General features: G+C 42.4%; 1 protein-coding gene across 1 annotated transcript in view; it reads right to left on the bottom strand.

Moving 5' to 3' along the window:
- Nucleotides 1-21,484, bottom strand: part of smyd3 (SET and MYND domain containing 3) — a 148,135-nt gene extending 126,651 nt beyond the window's left edge. The window contains exon 1 of the mRNA XM_056279327.1: nucleotides 21,301-21,484. Coding sequence (XP_056135302.1) covers nucleotides 21,301-21,461 — 161 coding nt within the window. The 5' untranslated portion in view covers nucleotides 21,462-21,484. The remainder of the gene's footprint in view (nucleotides 1-21,300) is intronic.
- Between the last annotated feature and the right edge of the window lie 616 nt (nucleotides 21,485-22,100).

Genomic DNA, 22,100 nt, shown 5'->3' with positions numbered 1-22,100 from the left:
CACAGACCAACGGTGAGATAATGTACAACATAGTATGCTAGATGCATGTAAATTACATTAGCCCAAGGCTCATCATGGTGAATGTGGGATTCTAGATCAGACTGGACATACTTGGCGATGCTACAGATCACATTACAACAGCCTTGGAGGCAAATACAAGCATATACCATACAGACACATACAAATGAACACACACGCACACACACACACACACACACACACACACACAGTTAAACGTCACACAACAATAAACATCTTGAAAACACATTACCCACCTCTGCCCACACACACTCACACACACTATTTGTCTCTGTTCCCAACAACTCTGCGAGCAGGCCCTGCTGCTTGTCAACAACCAGAGACTGGAGTTACGTGTTTACTATGGCTTGCTGTCGACCAGACTGGACTGTTGCCTCTGCCCAGAGCCTCTCAGAAATAACCGAAACCCACCCTTCTTCCCCTCACGTCACTTTCTCCCCCCTAATTATGCCTTTCATCTTCTCCCCTGTCTTATTTCTTCGTACACTTCCCTCCTTTCACCTCCTAAGGCAGGTTAACCTTAACTTTGTTCCCCTTTATTTTCCTCTCCTCTTTTCTTGCTTTCCACTTGTTTCATCCTTTTCCCGCCTCTCTCGTCAGGAAAAGGGGAAATATTTATGGCTATCACCTTCCTCATTTTTTGCTGCTGTGCTGTGTTCATTCCCTGCATGGATAGAAGAGTGTGTGTGTGTGTGTGTGTGTGCGTGTGTCACATGGAAATACTGCCGTGTCTTGTCCACAGCAATCCAGTGGGAAATTTATAGCCTCTCACCCGGGAACCAGGCTCATGAAAACACATTGCAATTCTTGTCATGTTGAGACCCACTGGAAGAAGGGGAGTCACCCGTAGTCAAAGAAACTCCAGCCTACAATATGTAATGCAAAGCAATAACAACAGATAGGACCAGACCACAGATAAACCCAGACAAGGTCTATGACGCCTCAACAACAGTATGGTCACACTGCAGGCAATCAGCCACAGGAAGTCCATTAATCCATCATGAGGGATTAAGACAGGGGCTCTGACAAGTTTAGAGATCAGGCACCACTGTAGCAAGTGATACTGAAATTTAAGCACATGCTTTTAGTCAAGTAGTGGCCAACTAAAAGTTGTGCTTTTGGGTATGGCAGAATTTTTCCCCTCCTTTTTCTCCAATTGTATCCTGCCAATTACCCCTCTTCCAAGCCGTGCCAGTCGCTGCTCCACCCCCTGAGGGCTGCAGACTACCACATGCCTCCTCTGATACATGTGGAGTTGCTAGCTACCTCTTTTCACCTGACATTGGGGAGTTTCGCCAGGGGGACGTAGCACGATCATGCTATCTATTCCCCCCAGTTCCCCCTCCGATCCCGACCGACCAGAGGAGGCGCTAGTGTAGCGACCAAGACACATACCCACACCCGGTTTCCCACCCACCGACGTGGCCAATGGTGTCTGTGGGGATTCTCGACCAAGCCGGAGGTAACACGGGGATTCGAACTGGCGATTCCCATGTTGGTAGGCAATGGAATAGACTGCTATGCTACCTGGATGCTATGGCAGAAATACTTTAATTCCTACTTTACTGTTCTCTTTCCACGTGCAACTTAAGTTGGAGTGAAGACTGGGTACACATTAAGGCCAATTCACCTCCTCATTAGCCAGTCCGCTTGAAAACTAGAGGGCAAATTCCAGCAAACAGTTGTCTGAGACAATCTGGTAGGAAGTTGTCAAGTATCATCTTAACCACGCCGATTAGCTCACAGACTGATCTGGGGCCAGCCAGGTATCATTATCAGCCATGTTTGATTACAACTGGACATCTGTAGGTGCTTAAATTGAAGTTTGAAATTGTGAAACCTCACGCAGTTTCACAATTCATCTCCACAATGAAATCGCCAAACAGCCTATGAAAGCCGAGTTAACATTGAGGTAAGGCAGAAGTGGAGAGGAAAATGAGAAAACTGACATGCAACGAAACAGTACACATACAAAAAAGTATTTGCTTGTAACTGTTTCAATTTATCTATTATTGTTTTCCTTTTGATTTTATACAATAAGGAGCCCGTTTTTGACTGGCTTCACCATAAATGTAATCCTAGTGACATCAGTGACATGATGGGAATCAGCAAAATAATCTGTTATATAATTTTGAAACCCCATCTTTGCCTTATCGTCCAGCATGAAGGCATTTACAAAATAGTGAGAAAACATCCATGTAGAAGTCTGGGTGTCGTGTTGGTCTATACCATTGCCTACCAACACGGGGATCGTCGGTTCGAATCCCTGTGTTACCTCCGGCTTGGTCGGGCATCCCTACAGACACAGTTGGCTGTGTCTGTGGGTGGGAAGCCCGATGTGGGTGTGAGTCCTGGTTGCTGTACTGGCACCTCCTCTGGTCAGTCGGGTCGGGACGCCTGTTTGGGGTGGAGGGGGGAACTGGGGGGAATAACGTGATCCTCCCACGTGCTATGTCCCCCTGGCGAAACTCCTCACTGTCAGGTGAAAAGAAGCGGCTGGTGACTCCACATGTATCGGAGGAGACATGTGGTAGTCTGCAGTCCTCCCTGGATCGGCACAGGGGGTGGAGCAGCGACCAGGGTGGCTCGGAAGAGTGGAGTAATTGGCTAGATACAATTGGGGAGAAAAAGAGGGGGAACCCCAAAAAAGAGAAAACGTCTGTGCAATCAATTAGGGTCAGTTAGAATTTCAACCATAGATAGATTAGATCGATAGATAGATAGACACATAGACAGGTATACTGACAGGAGGGCGACATAAAAAGGAAACAGAAGGAGAGACAGAGACCACTATAAGCCCGATGTCTGTCGACATCATGGCAAGTAACATGGAATCCGCACCACGGCAACTGTTGTTATGGTGACTGCCTCCAGGCTGATAACCTGTCAGTGTAGACAAGCATAATGCTTCGCACAAGCACTCACTCGAACACACGCACGCACACACGCATGCACACACACACACACATCTATCTATCTATCTGCAAAATACCAGACCTTTACTAATATGTTATTAAACATATATTCTCATATTTTGAAATATTCTCCCCAAATCTCTAGATTCCATTTTCCACATCATGGAAATCAGGGCCTCGTATTTCCCTAAGTCCAAACCCTAAAGTTAAACCTAAGCTTAAACATTTCCCTAAGCCTAAGCCGGACCCTAACCTTAGCTATAAACTGAATCTCACCCCACCCCGATAACCCAAATTTAAACCTAACCTTAACTCCTTGCCTTAACCTTGAGCCTAATTATAATGCCTAGCTTTAATAGTAGGCCTAAGCCTAACCCCAATTGTAATCAAACACCTTATCGCCAGCCCAGAAAATCATCGTATCATTATCATCATAGGGACTGAGGAAATGTTCCCATGAGGTAGTCTGTTTCCAATTTCTGGCCCCAATGAACAAAAACACATGTAATTACACATTTACAATTTTACTTTTCTGTTTTGCCCATTTAAATGGCTCTTTATTTCCCATATACTGAAAATATTTCTTGGCCCTGAAACCAAGCAGAATTAAACAGGCACTGTAAAATGTCAAATACCAGGGCATCAATGGGGGGGTCAGCAGTGAAAATCAACTCTGTAAGACTTCAGACTTTACGAAGGACACTGATGTAAAAAAAAAAAAAAAAAAAAAGAGGGAGAAAGGGAATGAGAGAATGAATGACCGTGAGAGAAAATGTAAATTTTCCATAGGTAAAGGCTGACTCTGGATTCCTTCATTGATATGCAACAAGATACAGCATGTGTATGTGCAAGTGATCAACTAAATGTTATCGGATACCTAATTAGGCCTACCTCAGCACGTCTTTTTTTGTATGTGTGTGTGTGTGTCTGTGCATGTGTGCCTGCATTTGTGTGTCTGTGTGTAGCATGGTAATTAATTTCCCCAGTAAGCCTTGGATGTTGAGCTGTTGCCATGTAAGAGAGAGTGTGTCTGTTGCTGATGGGACTCGTGAGCTTGTGGTTATGATATGGGAAGTCATGGACGCGATATGCTCGGTGTTCAAGTGACTAAGTCGTGAGAACACTGCTGCTAGGCAACATGGACACCAAAAGACTCTTCGTTGTTCTCTTGTCATTTTTTGGTTCTATCCAAGAACTGCTGACTTACTTTGTATTTCAACACCATACTGAGGAACAAGAGATGAGATGACAAAGAAGACAAATTTTTATATACATACATATATACATTATCCAAACCGCTTATCCTACACAGCGTCACAGGGATGCTGGAGCCTACTCAGCAGTCATCGGGCGGCAGGTGGGGAGACACCCTGGATAGGCCGCCTTCCATCACAGGGCTGACACACACACACACACATATGTGTATATATATATATATATATATATATATATATATATATATATATATATATCAATACAGTTACAGGAAAAAAGTTTTAATACATAGCATTAATACATAACTGTTATGTATTAAAACTTTTTTTCCTGCATCTGTATTGATATTCCGCTCCTCATTAGTTGAGCACTTCTATCAACACCACTGACGGTTTAGGAAAAAAAAAACTCATATATATATATATATATATATATATATATATATACACTCACTGGCCACTTTATTAGGTACACCTTGCTAGTACCGGGTTGGACCCCCTTTTGCCTTCAGAACTGCCTTAATCCTTCGTGGCATAGATTCAACAAGGTACTGGAAACATTCCTCAGAGAGTTTGGTCCATATTGACATGATAGCATCACGCAGTTGCTGCAGATTTGTCGGCTGCACATCCATGATGCGAATCTCCCGGTCCACCACATCCCAAAGGTGCTCTATTGGATTGAGATCTGGTGACTGTGGAGGCCATTTGAGTACAGTGAACTCATTGTCATGTTCAAGAATCCAGTCTGAGATGATTCGAGCTTTATGACATGGCGCGTTATCCTGCTGGAAGTAGCCATCAGAAGATGGGAACACTGTGGTCATAAAGGGATGGACATGGTCAGCAACAATACTCAGGTAGGCTGTGGCGTTGACACGATACTCAATTGGTACTAAGGGGCCCAAAGTGTGCCAAGAAAATATCCCCCACACCATTACACCACCACCACCAGCCTGAACCGTTGATACAAGGCAGGATGGATCCATGCTTTCATGTTGTTAACGCCAAATTCTGACCTTACCATCCGAATGTCGCAGCAGAAATCGAGACTCATCAGACCAGGCAACGTTTTTCCAATCTTCTATTGTCCAATTTTGGTGAGCCTGTGCGAATTGTAGCCTCAGTTTCCTGTTCTTAGCTGACAGGAGTGGCACCCGGTGTGGTCTTCTGCTGCTGTAGCCCATCTGCCTCAAGGTTCGACGTGTTGTACGTTCAGAGATGCTCTTCTGCATACCTCGGTTGTAATGAGTGGATATTTGAGTTACTGTTGCCTTTCCATCAGCTCGAACCAGTCTGGCCATTCTCCTCTGACCTCTGGCATCAACAAGGCATTTTCGCCCACAGAACTGCCGCTCACTGGATATTTTCTCTTTTTCGGACCATTCTCTGTAAACCCTAGAGATGGTTGTGCGTGAAAATCCCAGTAGATCAGCAGTTTCTGAAATACTCAGACCAGCCCGTCTGGCACCAACAACTATGCCACGTTCAAAGTCACTTAAATCACCTTTCTTCCCCATTCTGATGCTCGGTTTGAACTGCAGCAGATCGTCTTGACCATGTCTACATGCCTAAATGCATTGAGTTGCTGCCATGTGATTGGCTGATTAGAAATTTGCGTTAACGAGCAGTTGGACAGGTGTGCCTAATAAAGTGGCCGGTGAGTGTATATATCTACTACTACTTTCGGCTGCTCCCGTTAGGGGTCGCCACAGCAGATCATCCGTTTCCATTTCTTCCTGTCTTCTGCATCTTCCTCTGTCACACCAGCCACCTGCATGTCTTATATATATATACACTACCGTTCAAAAGTTTAGGATCACCCAAACAATTTTGTGTTTTCCATGAAAAGTCACACTTATTCACCACCATATGTTGTGAAATGAATAGAAAATAGAGTCAAGACATTAACAAGGTTAGAAATAATGATTTGTATTTGAAATAAGATTTTTTTTACATCAAACTTTGCTTTCGTCAAAGAATCCTCCATTTGCAGCAATTACAGCATTGCAGACCTTTGGCATTCTAGCTGTTAATTTGTTGAGGTAATCTGGAGAAATTGCACCCCACGCTTCCAGAAGCAGCTCCCACAAGTTGGATTGGTTGGATGGGCACTTCTTTGAGCAGATTGAGTTTCTGGAGTATCACATTTGTGGGGTCAATTAAACGCTCAAAATGGCCAGAAAAAGAGAACTTTCATCTGAAACTCGACAGTCTATTCTTGTTCTTAGAAATGAAGGCTATTCCATGCGAGAAATTGCTAAGAAATTGAAGATTTCCTACACCGGTGTGTTCTACTCCCTTCAGAGGACAGCACAAACAGGCTCTAACCAGAGTAGAAAAAGAAGTGGGAGGCCGCGTTGCACAACTGAGCAAGAAGATAAGTACATTAGAGTCTCTAGTTTGAGAAACAGACGCCTCACAGGTCCCCAACTGGCATCTTCATTAAATAGTACCTGTTAGAGCCTGTTTGTGCTGTCCTCTGAAGGGAGTAGTACACACCGGTGTAGGAAATCTTCAATTTCTTAGCAATGTCTCGCATGGAATAGCCTTCATTTCTAAGAACAAGAATAGACTGTCGAGTTTCAGATGAAAGTTCTCTTTTTCTGGCCATTTTGAGCGTTTAATTGACCCCACAAATGTGATGCTCCAGAAACTCAATCTGCTCAAAGAAGTGCCCATCCAACCAATCCAACTTGTGGGAGCTGCTTCTGGAAGCGTGGGGTGCAATTTCTCCAGATTACCTCAACAAATTAACAGCTAGAATGCCAAAGGTCTGCAATGCTGTAATTGCTGCAAATGGAGGATTCTTTGACGAAAGCAAAGTTTGATGTAAAAAAAATCTTATTTCAAATACAAATCATTATTTCTAACCTTGTCAATGTCTTGACTCTATTTTCTATTCATTTCACAACATATGGTGGTGAATAAGTGTGACTTTTCATGGAAAACACGAAATTGTTTGGGTGATCCCAAACTTTTGAACGGTAGTGTATATATATATATGGTGGCGCAGTGGTTAGCGTGACCGCCTCATGGCAAGAAGGTCCTGGGTTCAAGCCCCGGGGTAGTCCAACCTTGGTGGGTCATCCCAGGTCGTCCTCTGTGCGGAGTTTGCACGTTCTCCCCGTGTCTGCGTGGGTTTCCTCCGGGGGCTCCGGTTTCTTCCCACAGTCCAAAGACATGTGAGTCAGGTGAATTGGCCATACTAAATTGTCCCTAGGTGTGGGTGTGTGTGTGTGTGTGGGGGGGGGGGGTCCTGTGAGGGCCTGGCGGCCTGTCCACGGTGTTTCCCCACCTGCCGCCCAATGCTTGCTGGGATAGGCTCCAGTATCCCTGAGAGCAGGACAAGCGGTTCGGATAATGGATGGATATTATGAAATTACTAAGAAAACCTCTATATGACTAAAAAGTACGGGGGTGTCTAGGTAGCATAGTGGTCTAGTCCATTGCGGGGTCCTCCCTATAGTCCCCGGGTCCTATAGTCCCCGGGTCCTATGTTCCCCGCTTTGTATGAGACCGGGGAATATCGGACCTTTTTGTATACAGAGGGCCCTATATTCCCCACTTTTCCCCAAAAGGGTCCTATGTTCCCCGTTTTGTATGTGCAGGGGAACATAGGACCTTTCTTTATAAAAAGGGTCCTATGTTCCCCTAGGGCCCCCGGGGAACATAGGACCCTTTTTATAAAGAAAGGTCCTATGTTCCCCGGTCAGCAGGTTTGACGCTGTTTGGCGCAAAAAGTGCATTTTCAATAATGCATTATTTAGGGCAGATTATTAAGAAGACAATGAATCATACGATTTCTATTTTTATATCACAAAAACGAATTCACAAAGTCCAGGTTGGCTAAAGTATGTGGAAACTTTCGACACTACACAAATTCAACTTATTAGGCTATAGCCTATATTTGGGCGCATAACCCACCCCGGTAGTTCTCTGATATTTATGCGCGAAATGTGTCACTTACCGAGGAAAATGCTCCTCGCCGAGTAGGTGAGCTGGCTCGTCTGTGTCTGAATGTAATATAGTAAGCCTGTGTTCCTTGGGCAATTGTACCCGGGCGTAGCTCAGCCGGTAGAGCTCTCGCCTATGGATCGCAAGGTCGTGAGTTCGATCCCGGGTGCCGCCAACTCAGCGTATGAGTAGCACATTGTGCGAGAAGTGCTGGGAGCTGAGGATAGGTGTTGTGTTCCGTCCTCAGCAGTCCATCTCCCAGAGGTCTAGTGCATTGTACCAGGGATAGACTCCTGCGTAAGCTAGCTGATATCGACAATAGGCCAATTCCGACCCACTTCTTCTATGTTCGCTAGAAAGCCGTCGTTCCCATCATAACCACACCAGCTTATTGGGAAAAGCATCTGACAGATATTAGATAGAAACCATCTGCTCAGTAAGGCCCTTTAAGCATCATAATTGTAATGATAATAATAATAACATAATAATAATGACAATAATAATGATAATAATAATAGCCTAATAATAATAATGATGATGATGATGATGATAATAATAATAATAATAATAACAATATAGCCTTATATTAGAAATGCTAAAAATTGGATAATTGAAATATTTATAATTATAAAGTAGGCTAATATAGCATGGTAATAACAATAAAATAATAATATGTGCCTGGTCTCTTAAGATTCTAAGATGCTGTATGCTACAGAAATAACGGGACATAGGCCTAGGCTAATGAATACGCCTTTTTGACAAAATATGAATGAAAGGCTAATCAACAACGCTAAAGCTGAATCACAAAACACATATTGCTCGAAAAATAATTTATAAATAGCCAAATGCACACATGATTTCGAGTTTGGAAATATTTAAGACTTGTCGAGGATGTGTGGTCATCTGCACGCAAGTTTCCTGGCGTTCTAAACCACATGATCAAAATTCACCAATGTCTAAACCGCCCGCCAACTTGCAACAATTTGCAACAATCGGTTGTTATCGGTGATAACTCGTGGACTCACTGTCATGTGCTTACTAGCCTACAAGAAGACAAACAATGGCGATAGTTATGGATGGTGATCGAGGGGGCAAAGTGTTGGTACATGAGAACTTCAGATATCAGAAGCACCGCACCAATCAAGACACCATTAGATGGAGGTGCTGGAGGTGAAACTGTAGAGTGCCACTGATCACAAATAGATCTGAAGTGGAGGACGTGGATGCTAACATTATTGTGCACGATGTTGGGGAACACGTGCATCCCCCTGACGGAGAAATGGTGCACCGTGCAGAATTCCGACAGGGGGTGGTTGCAGAAGTTGCGAGGGAGCCAACAGTCCCAATCAGAAGGATCTATAATGCGCAAAGGGTCCTGCAGCGTCGGCAATGTCAAATCCAGGGTTTTAGCCCCTCTTTGCTGAGTAGCCTAATGGACTAGGACTACTCATTTTGATTTTTTGAAGAAGAAAAAAGCCTTAACGTTAGCCTAGTTAGGCCTTGGAGATTTTTGTTTTAGACCATGCCTTTTCTGGGGGGCTTCTGCCATAGACCAACCCTTTTTCAGCCAAGCTTTTACTAGAAGCATTTTGTTATTAATAGCCTATTATCAGCATTACTATAGTATTATGCCTGCAATTGTTATTTGTTATTAGGCCTCTTTTATAATTAGGCTATTATTATTATTATCATTATTATTATTAGGCTGTAATTATTATTATTATTATGTATTATTTATTATTATTATTGATATTATTACTATTACTATTATTATTATTATTATTATTATTATTAAAGAAGAAGAACATCAAAGGATGTAAGGTAGCACTCATCAAATGAAAAAAAGACACAATTCTCTATTTTACCATTTCATTGTTTGGCATCAGTCATTAACTTGGCCGGGTGGTCTTCTTGAGAAACCTTAATGACTGATGCCAAACAATAAAATGGTGAAATAGAGGACTGCCTCTGTTATTTTTTTACCATTTGGTGAGTGTTACCTTACATCCTTTGATGTTCGTCTTTGATTCATGTTTTTGGTTTAGCACCTCCACAAGCCTTTAGTTTTTTGAGAAGCACATATTATTATTATTAGGCAATTAGCCTATTGTGTAAGGTAAGCGGCCCCCGTTGATGGATACTTTGTGCTGGTCCTAAATTTCAAGTCCTGGTCTAAGTTCTCTGCCTAAAAAGTTCATCATTAAAGTCTTTTTGAAAGAAAGTCTGCCAAGTGATTTAATATGGAAAACGATCTGCAAAGTAACAAGAAAGTGGCTGAAGTGTCCAGTGCTGTGCAAATTGAACTTTGAGCGAAGGTGGAAATGGCTACTGGTTATACTGGTAGGCGGGCCTACTGCAAGACAAACTTGCGTTGATTGCCGACTGTCCATGCTGAGCCGGAGAGCCAACTAACTAGGCCTACTGCAGTAAATATTGGTAAGAAATAACAATAAAGCAAATTACAGCCTCCTCTAGGCCCGATTTGGATACGCACTCAAGGTGGCCTGCGATATACAACAGCCAACAATGGTAATACGGCCTAATTTAATCAGCGGAGGAATAGATTGTCGTAGCCTACATCTCAGCCATGACCCCAGTTTTGATTATTTTGGACCCGTTAAGGAAATAATTTGCAAAAAGGGTTCTAAGTTCCCCGGTTTGTTCCTCGATTGGCAATAGCGGGGAATATAGGACCCTTTATTTGGAAAAAGGTCCTATGTTCCCCTGGAAACAGCGGGGAATATAGGACCCTTTTTCCAAAAGAGGGTCCTATGTTCCCCGCTGTCTATTGCAACGGGGATTATAGGACCTTTTTAGGGGAAAACGGGGAATATGGGACCCTTTTTTTTCGAAAGGGTCCTATGTTCCCCGATCGGGGAACATAGGACCCGGGGAATATAGGACCCGGGGACTATAGGCACGGCCCCGTCCATTGCATACCAACACAAGGACCAGCGGTTCGAATCCCCGTGTTATCTCTGGCTTCGTTGGGCATCCCTACAGACACAATTGGCTGTGTCTGCGGGTGGGAAGCCGGATGTGGATATGTGTCCTGCTTGCTGCACTAGCGCCTCCTCTGGTCGGCTGGGGCGCCTGTTCGGGTTGGAGGGGGAACTGTGGGGAATAGCGTGATCCTTCCACGCACTACGTCTCCCTGGTGAAACTCTTCACTGTCAGGTGAAAAGAAGCGGCTGGCAACTCCACATGTATCGGTGGAGACATGTGGTAGTCTGCAGCCCTCCCCGGATCGGCAGAGGGGGTGGAGCAGCGACCGGGACAGCTCGGAAGAGTGGGGCAATTGGCCGGATACAATTGGGGAGAAAATTACTCAGAAAACCTCTATATGACTAAAATGTACAATATATTAACGTATCCACCAAAAAATGAACTTCCACGGCCTCCATTTCTGAAAGCATCAACAACATGCCACAACTCGTGAACTCTCAGCTTTCAGATAATTTCCACTTCTGAAGTCGTGATTACCACAAGAGACGGCCATTCATATGGACTCTTCTTGTGAACACGGTAAACAGGACCCCATTTGAAGGCAGCATGGTCTGTGTGTATGTTAATTATTACACAGGACCTCTTCTCTTCAGTCAGGCTGTCGTGCCTGACTGAATTTTCTCATTTCCAGGCTGAGTGGCAAACACAGCATGGTACGACCCACTCCGTTATGACAGCGGATAGTGTGTGTGTGTGTGTGTGTGTGTGTGTGTGTGTGTGTGTGTGTGTGTGTGTGTGTGTGTGTGTGTGTGTGTGTGTGTGTGTGTGTGTGTGTGTCTAAAGTGTTAAGTCCTCAGCATATTACAAGAGAAAATTAATAGAATACAAAAGCAAAATTCATGTTGCCTACATAGTGCTGGCGCACTGCCGAGCTCTCCTGAGATTTTGCAGATTTAGGGAATTTATTGTAACCAAAGTCTTTGACTTTGCATAAAAACTGCAACATGATACACCATTTTATTTGTCTCTAGATGATAAGAGGCCACTTTTTTCAGCTTTAATTGCCAATATTTGGTCAGGACCTCGAGTTCATATAATTGACTATTTGAGAAGCAATCTTGAAAATGAAAACTTGCCTATTCCTGAGGTAAGGTGCTGACTATCTCTTAACAGAAATGTCAATAAAACAATATAATACCATTATTTTGTGATAAAACCCAGTCAAGCTGCATGAATTGTTAATAAGCATTAACAAATAACCTTACTGTTTGAGATGCCAACCCAGTGTGGTTCCAAAGCAAATTCGACATGCCTGTGGGAATCTGGTTATTTATACGCACGCATTTTCCAGGGGTTTGTGCTGCTTGTGTATTAGTGTGCATTATGTGATCTACTGTCTGATCTGTACCCTGTGGGACATCTTGTGCAAAAGTAATGTAGAATAGATCAGGGAGGGTGGAGTGGTTTCAGCTTAGCTATATAGCTGATGTAGGATAAACTATGGTTCAAATGTTGTGAATGTTTTATGTACAAGTGCAGTGCAGTGTGCTGTAGTCCGTGTGAAGTTTAGTGTAATGAAGGCATGTATGGTTAAAGTCTATGTGTTGTGTAGTGCAGTGTACTGTAGTACGGTGTCATGCATGTGTGAATGGTAAAGTGTAATTTAGCGTAGATTTTCAAGTCAAGTATAGCCCAGTCTTGAGTGGCATGGTGTTGTATATATAGTGTAAGTATGGATTAGCGGCATCATATTCCAACCTAAGCATCGTGGGTACTTCTGCTGTGTAGCCGTGATGCCAGCTGTGCTTTAGCTAGAGCCGTCTTTGATCCCTTGCTGGGTTCTTAATGACTGTTTGCAGGCTGATTCATTGACACCTGAGGGGACTCATATGGGTCTAGTCTCTATGTGGTTTTAATGATCGCACAGATGGGAATAAATAAGTAGCCACGCACACGCACACGCACACACACACACACACACACACACACACACACACACACACACATAATAAAAAACCGTAAAGTTAAAATTTAACCTAAAACAAACAACAACAAAAAATAAATTTTCTTCATATTACCATGGACAGTTCAGTGAAGATCCCCCAGTGTAAATAAACATTTTCCTATTTGCTTGAAATTTTAACACGTATACAACACTAAATATTCTACGGTCACTGAATTGATGTGAACTTTGCTTTTTAAAATGGATTTTATCTTAAATGTTGCAGTGGTGCTCATATAAAACACACACCCACACACAGACACGCACACACACACACACACACACACACACACACACACACACACACACACACACACACACACACACACACACACACACACACACACACACAGGCACTTGTATACAAGTTCATCGGCTGTGATTATTTCCCCAGCACCTAGCCAGTAAACACTTTACCTTAAACTCAAACACAGGAGGCACCTGTTCCACTTGTGAGGACAAGCATTATAGTATGTATTTGCACCACTTGTTTCCAAAAGTAGGGTAAAAGAGGTACAAACTTGCACACGAGCACACACACACACACACACACAATGAGCTGTTTTACTAGATTAACACACAGCACTTCACATATGGGGAGGCGGGTACCAAATATGCTGGAACAAGGATTACATCAAATCGCTTGGTTTGTAAAATGGTACAGCTGTGTATGCATGTTAGTGCATTTCTCGGGACCCAGATGTTCTGGGACACCTGGGTATCTTACTGCACGGAGGAGGGGAAACTGAACGGGAGGCAGAAAAATGAGAATGGGCGGAGCAGAGCTTGGAGAAAAGCAGACGTGAGAGAAATAGTCAAGGAACAAGGGAGCAGGCGGAGAAAGAAAGATGGGGGGAAAGAGAGAGAGAGAGAGAGAGAAAGAGAGAGAGAGATAGCAAGGAATAAAAGGATGAGGATCAGTTGGGAGGAACAAGGGAGAAAAGAAAGGGAGAAAATAATGTATGAATTAAAAAGGGACGAGCGGTGAAGGGGAATAGCAAAACAGAGGGAAAAGGGAGAAAAGAATCAAGAAAAAAGATGAGCTGAGATGGTAACAAGCAGAGATAAAAACCCGGTTAAGGAGAGAGAGAGAGAGAGAGAGAGAGAGAGAGAGAGAGAGAGAGAGAGAGAGAGAGAGAGAGAGAGAAGGAAGCAGGGAACTGGTGAGAGAAATACAGGAAGACATGTCAGGTGAAGCAGATGGGGGGAGGAAGGGAGGAGAAGAGGAGTGCTGACTTATCATTTGAAGCAAATCCCTGCCCTCATCTGCTCATTTTGCACTGGTGATTTTCTGTGGGTCTAGCATGTTTGTTGTCTTACTCCTCCTAAACTAGTTATTTGTATGCCTCACGTAACCCTGCCTCTTGTCATGCTCAGACCTACGCACTTATCTGTGTGTGTGTGTGTGTGTGTGTGTGTGTGTGTGTGTGTGTGTGTGTGTGTGTGTGTGTGTGTGTGTGTGTGTGAGAGAGAGAGAGACAGAGATTGAAAGGTATGGGCTGAAACAACTGAAGCTGAATTAAAAGCTTTTATTTGTAAGGGACTGTAATCATTATTTACTAGTTTGAACACACAGGATCTTAATTTAGATGATTTCTAATTCACGTGGAAAGCGAATTCAAAAGAGATGTTTCGTTATTCCAAAGTCTGAACTGCTCAGTTCAGGAGTTGGAATAATGGGCCAAGATGTATTTTCCGGCTCCACTCTTCCAAACATTTCGGTACAATTTAAGGTTCAAATCAAATTGGAGTTTAAAATGGCATTCGGAGCACATCAACAACCAGGCATGATCAAATCCTGCAAACTGTGCCGATGCTCGATAGGACGGAGATGAAGAGTGAAGTGTTATGTCCCCGACTAAGAGGAAATTGCCTTTAGACGGGCTCACAGCACAACAGAAAAACAAAATCTCAGAACTTGCAGTATTTTTGCATTTCTACTCAGGGAAGCAGCTATTTTCTCATGAGTCAGAGCTTCCTCCCGAGACATGTTCCCTCAAGTCCAAATTAGAACAGGACTTTTCACATCTGTAGCCTGTCAAACACGAACCAAAGCAGAATTCATTTTTCAATATTTGAAGTGATGAAAACCCTTTGGATAGTGGTTTATCTAGCTCGCAATCAAAAGCTTTTCTATTACACAACCCCACTTTCAGATGTCGTATGTTGTGCTCGTCTGTCACATTTGTGAGTGTGTTTTTGTCTGTGTGTGGTCCACAGAGGCATGGAGTGAAAGATTGGTGTCAGATACAAAGGCTTCATCTGACAGGGAAATAGGGAAAATGCCTGGCCTCACGTACACACACACATTATATATGTATATACGTATGTGTGTGTGTGTGTGTGTGTGTGTGTGTGTGTGTGTGTGTGTGTATATATATATATATATATATATATATATATATATATACAAACATATACACACACACACATGCCAGAGAACTGACAGCCAAGACAAACACACCAAGAAGTTCTTTGGTCTGTCAACAAAACCAGTTAGTCATCCATCAAAACTAGACTAGCCGTGTGTGTTCTTGTACTTGTATCTCAGAGAGCACCAGTTTGACTTTGTAACCATCAGAGTGAGGACATTTTGGCTGGTTCTCACTTCTTTAAGAGTCTATTTTAGGGTTCAGATTTGGGTTTAGGATTAAGGTCAGAATTAGGATTAGGTTAAGGTTACGGTTAAGGTTAGGGTAAGGGTTAAGGTTAGAACTAGAATTTGTGTCGATGCAGTTGCCCACTGGGGACCGGGGTTCGCGTCCCGGTCTCATCAGATCCGACTATGGACAGATTGGATGAAGCAGCAATAATTGGCAGCGCTGTCTTCTGGAGGGGGGCAGAGTCGGCTTGTGTTGGTCACATGAATGTGTCTCTGGGTGTGTCGGAAAAAGCAGTGGTTCGGCCTGGATTCGCCTTGTCACCAAAGTGGCGAGGCGTCTCCTTCGAGACTGCCGGCCGGAGAGATGCAGTTGGCAAACGCATACATATGAGGGTGGGTGCTTGAACTAAAATAGGGAGTGATTGGCCACTAAATTGGGAGAAAAAGGGGAAAATCAGAAATAAATTAAAGGAAAAAAGTTAGAATTAAGATTAGGTTAAGGTTAGAATTAGGGCTAGGTTAAGGTTAGGGTAAGGGTTAAAGTTAGGGTAAGGGTTAATGTTAGGTTAAGGTAAGGGTAAGGGTTAAGGTTAGAATTAGGGTTAGATTAAGTTTAGGCATGTAGTTATGATGGTTAAGGTTAGGGTTAAGGGCTAGGGAATGAATGTAGTCAATGAGGGGACCTCACAAGTGTGTGTGTGTGTATGTGTGTGTGTGTGTGTGTGTGTGTGTGTGTGTGTGTGTGTGTGTGTGTGTGTGTGTGTGTGTGTGTGTGTACCTCTGAGGTATAATGCTCTCCTTTCCTCTACTCATATTTCTCTTTGCTCATCCTATCCAGTATCTCTCTATCCATCCATCCATTTTATCTCTCGCTAATATAGCTCCTAATCTCTTTCCTCTCTGGGTTTTCGGTCTCTCCCGTCTTTGTTTGTTTGTTTCTCTCTCTCTCCTTGTCATTCCATCCCGACTTCTTCCACCCCAACCATATTTCATGTCTAACAGCCTTCAATAGTTGTTCAACTACGGCAACTGGGACCCTGCTATGTGTGTGTGTGTGTGTGTGTGTGTGTGTGTGTGTGTGTGTGTGTGTGTGTGTGTGTGTGTGTGTGTGTGTGTACCCCTCCACTTTTATCATTCATTACTTAAATATCGCCTTAAAGGCCTGTAATTAAATCCAGCTTTGATACCCTCTCCCACCTGCTCATTTCCATCAAACACAAGAATGTGCATGAACACTGACACACAAAAGAACAGCTCACTCCTTTTCTTGCTCTCTTATTAGAGGCTAACCAACACATTTTACACAAACAAACACATGGTGACACATAATCCCCAAAACTCAGCCGTGCTGTGAGGCTAATTATGTTTCAGTGATAACAGGAAAACACACAACTACTCTGTATCTGTGAGACCAATCTCTGCCTCCAGGTTGTAACTCTGTGTGTGTGTGTGTGTGTGTGTGTGTGTGTGTGTGTGTGTGTGTGTGTGTGTGTGTGTGTGTGTGTGTGTGCGTGTGTCCTGTTCCCTGCAGCCATTTCAGTAACACCAACACACCCTACAGAGCTATTCCCTTTTGATATCAGTTCAATAACAGATGTACAACAGTGACATACAGAAAACGAGTGTTAGCCACCAGCTATGAAAATGTAGCATGGCCATTTATTCAATATCTCAGAAAACATATTCATACACTGCACACCCTTACACTCACTCCCAAAGAAACACACACACGCCTCAGTTAGCCCCAAGCCAATTTAAAAATAATGGAATTCCCTGGAGGCCTGCCTTATTACACAAGCCCTCTAATTCACTATTGATTTCTGTTGTGACTCCATCTTTCTCTCTATGTGAGAGTCAGAGACAAGCAGAGAGAGAATGATGCTGGAGGAAGCTGATGCTGGACCATGTTTTTTTCAAAATACTGAATAAACATCAAGATATGTTGTTTGGGATTGTAGCCAGCAACCCGAACCTGTATTTTTATATATATATATATATATATATATACACTACCGTTCAAAAGTTTGGGATCACCCAAACAATTTCATGTTTTCCATGAAAAGTCACACTTATTCACCACCATATGCTGTGAAATGAATAGAAAATAGAGTCAAGACATTGACAAGGTTAGAAATAATGATTTTTATTTGAAATAAGATTTTTTTTACATCAAACTTTGCTTTCGTTAAAGAATCCTCCATTTGCAGCAATTACAGCATTGCAGACCTTTGGCATTCTAGCTGTTAATTTGTTGAGGTAATCTGGAGAAATTGCACCCCACGCTTCCAGAAGCAGCTCCCACAAGTTGGATTGGTTGGATGGGCACTTCTTTGAGCAGATTGAGTTTCTGGAGCATCACATTTGTGGGGTCAATTAAACGCTCAAAATGGCCAGAAAAAGAGAACTTTCATCTGAAACTCGACAGTCTATTCTTGTTCTTAGAAATGAAGGCTATTCCATGCGAGAAATTGCTAAGAAATTGAAGATTTCCTACACCGGTGTGTACTACTCCCTTCAGAGGACAGCACAAACAGGCTCTAACAGGTACTATTTAATGAAGATGCCAGTTGGGGACCTGTGAGGCGTCTGTTTCTCAAACTAGAGACTCTAATGTACTTATCTTCTTGCTCAGTTGTGCAACGCGGCCTCCCACTTCTTTTTCTACTCTGGTTAGAGCCTGTTTGTGCTGTCCTCTGAAGGGAGTAGTACACACCGGTGTAGGAAATCTTCAATTTCTTAGCAATTTCTCGCATGGAATAGCCTTCATTTCTAAGAACAAGAATAGACTGTCGAGTTTCAGATGAAAGTTCTCTTTTTCTGGCCATTTTGAGCGTTTAATTGACCCCACAAATGTGATGCTCCAGAAACTCAATCTGCTCAAAGAAGTGCCCATCCAACCAATCCAACTTGTGGGAGCTGCTTCTGGAAGCGTGGGGTGCAATTTCTCCAGATTACCTCAACAAATTAACAGCTAGAATGCCAAAGGTCTGCAATGCTGTAATTGCTGCAAATGGAGGATTCTTTGACGAAAGCAAAGTTTGATGTAAAAAAAATCTTATTTCAAATACAAATCATTATTTCTAACCTTGTCAATGTCTTGACTCTATTTTCTATTCATTTCACAACATATGGTGGTGAATAAGTGTGACTTTTCATGGAAAACACAAAATTGTTTGGGTGATCCCAAACTTTTGAACGGTAGTGTATATATATATATATATATATATATATATATATATATATATATATATATATATTTAAAAAAAATTACGACAACAGGTAGTCAGTCAGCCATATTTGAAAAATCAGGCAAATCGCTGTTCAAATCAACCATATCATTTAGCTCAGTGGCTGTTACAGGTATACTCCCTATAGAGATAATACAACTAGCCAAGCTGGCTGTGTTGGGCTAAAGCTTATCAATGTTTTTTAATTACCTTACCCTAAATCAGTACACACACACACACACACACACACACACACACACACACACACACACACACACACACATGTTCCCAAATAGTGAAGTACAATGAACACATTCACACCACACCAAATTCACTGACTGTCTATTTATTGGGCATTTATGGCGGCAGGATAAAACCATCGATACGTTTCAATCAGCACTTCATCTAGTGGAAAAATTGTGCACATTTCTACTTTTCAATGGTACTTTCTTTTAAATGGCTAAAGGAGTTCTCGCTTCTTTTCTTTTTTTTTGGCACCAATACCAGTCTCCAAATGATATGCAAGGAGTCTAAGAGCCTTAGCTATGATATCGATCATAGAGTTATATGGTTATCAATCTACTTCTAACCCAGAGCAAAAGTCTCACTCTGTAAGCCCATGAGCGGTGAGGTGCTGCAGGAGCTGGAAGCAAGTTGGCGAGAAGTGGGGAAAAAAAATAAGCTCATTCTGGTATTGTCTTTTCATAATAGAAGGTGTTTTCAGACACTTTTCAAAAATCTTATGATCCTGTTAATGCCAAAAAGAGCTATTTTATAGCGGATGTCATTTTGCGAGTGCCAGTCAGATGATGCTAGCTTGCTCCTAAAAAAAAAAAAGATTAAAAGATTAAAAGATCCATCACTAAGAATAATAAAATTGGGCTTAGGTTAAATGTTACCTTTAGGGGAGTGACACATCTCAGGTACTGTAACTGTGTGAGTGATGCTGTTGTGCAGATATTTACGTGTCATGAAACAAGCGCTTGTACAAGAACCATCTTCAGTGCAAGTACAGGTACCCGGCATTAAGTAAAGAGCATATTCTTCCAACGCCCAGGAATAGAGATGATTTGGGACCTGTGCGAAATGCATCATTTTACAAATTTAGCTACCCTACTTGAGCTCAACAGTCATAAAAAAATACTTGGGACATTTATTTTATTCAGTGCACAGGTGGTTTTTGCTACAACACAGCTTTGGAAATGGAAGCAGTGTCCCCAGGCCACAAATGGGTCAAAAAGATGTCAAGAGATGGAAGGAACAGAGAAGAAATAACCACAATTGAATAATTATTTAGTCACATATAGGATCAATTAAAAAAAACATACTATAGGATCAATTTACATGTGAAGGTTAGATCCATTCAAAACAATATAGAGAAAAGACAAAACCATGTTAAGGTAAAGTTTAAATAAAATAGTGAGGAAAGAATAGAATTCTTTTTCATTTTGCAGCTTTCTCAGCAGCCAGAAAAATCAAATCCAATCCCTCTTAAGAGCAGTGCAAGGCGATATGAAAAATATTACTGCCACAATAATTTACATGATAATAATATGCATCACGGTGTCTGCTTCCATATGCAAAAATACCATATTTACAATCCAAGCGAGGTTCACCACATTGAGCTGTATAACATCAAACCACAACTACTTTTAAGTAATACTCCCTCAAATATATCAGACCTAATTTCTTGAGAAATTTTAATTAATTTTCATTATCATTCATTTAGACACCAAAGTTACGCATCATATACAACTGAAAGATGATAATTTAAAATATTGAATTATTGCCCAGCACTACAGCCAAGTTCAATCTCACTACAATACAATTGAATTATTGCCTAGCCCTATTTAAAAGTATTTCGACTTTGCATCAAATGTTGGTTGTTACCCCATACGGACAGAATTAAGATATATTCTTTTCCAGTGTTTGGTTTTAGAAAGTCACACGCTGAAGCGATAGATACTGGATGTGAATTGTTCCTCGGGCTTTAGAATAATGAAAGAGTTACAGCGTCATCTGCTGGCCAGACACTTGCATCCACTAACCCAGCAATTCAGTAATCAAAATTAACTACATCGTATATGACATATAAATCCCATCCTTAACCCTAAATGCCCTTTTTTCTCTTTCTTTCTTTCTTTCTTTTTTTCTTTTTTTCTTTGCTAATCAATAACAGAAATCATTCATATTCAGCTAGATAAAGGTGTATGGTAGAAAGAGCCATAGGCAAAAAGGGCCAGCCATGATAATGGCTCGATCTACTTCTACTCCGCGACCTGTGAGAATTCATAACTATCGGGATTAGGGCACACTAGTGCATGTTTTGACATGTTGTCACCTGTCCCTCATTCTAGCCATGTTGGACAAGAAATAAGGAGAAGCTTCACAATCTCACCGTGAGAAGCAGTGATGGCAAGCGGTCTTTGCCCTCTTTCCGGAAACGCAGCAAGCCAAAGGCATGGCGGAGTAGATGAGCTCTCCTGCTTTAATCCTGGCTGTCGTCCGCAGCCCGTTTCCTTTCTCCTGACTGAAAAACCGCTCCAGTTTCGGTGCCATGGTCCAGCGAAAAGCTAACGAGTTTCCCACATGGACCGAACAGTGTTTACATCCGCGTTGTGCGTTCAATTTGCGTCGTGACGTCACAGAAAATTTCTCAATAAACCCGCCCATTATTTTAAAAAAATCAAGGTGAAAGACAATATTTTGTGTTTGCTCACGCTTTTTTTCCTCCCCCAAGATTCATTTTTGTTAATGATGCTGGGAGTTTTAATCATGTAGGAGTTCCTAAAATATGAATTCAGTGCTAATTAATTTTTGTGTCTCAGCTCTGCATTGAGCCTGTGACAGACAGCACGCGTCGCTCTTCCAGCAGACCACATGACAGCCTCCACGTGCCGTTAGTTAGAACGTCAATACAAAATGATTCAGGGAGACAAACCACTGTTCCTGTTCATCATTTTATTGCCTACAGGAATCATTGCTATCAAGTAGATTATCGGTAGAGAAGACTGGAGGAGAGGCAGATGCGGCCATAGGGTCTCAGGTGAGGTCTTGCAGTGGCTTAGTGATACGTGTTTTTTTTCCTTTTTCACTCTTTGGGGTACATAGACGTGGTCATAGAGTACTGGACGGTATAGCTTGTTGGTGTTATGGCTCTCTGTTCTCTAATCAGGTGGAGGCAGAACCTCCCATTAA

The sequence above is a fragment of the Lampris incognitus genome, chromosome 4 (genome assembly GCF_029633865.1).
Source record: "Lampris incognitus isolate fLamInc1 chromosome 4, fLamInc1.hap2, whole genome shotgun sequence".
NCBI lineage: Eukaryota > Metazoa > Chordata > Actinopteri > Lampriformes > Lampridae > Lampris > Lampris incognitus.
The sequence above is the reverse complement of the archived record's forward strand: the minus strand, read 5'-3'. Positions and strand labels throughout refer to the sequence as shown.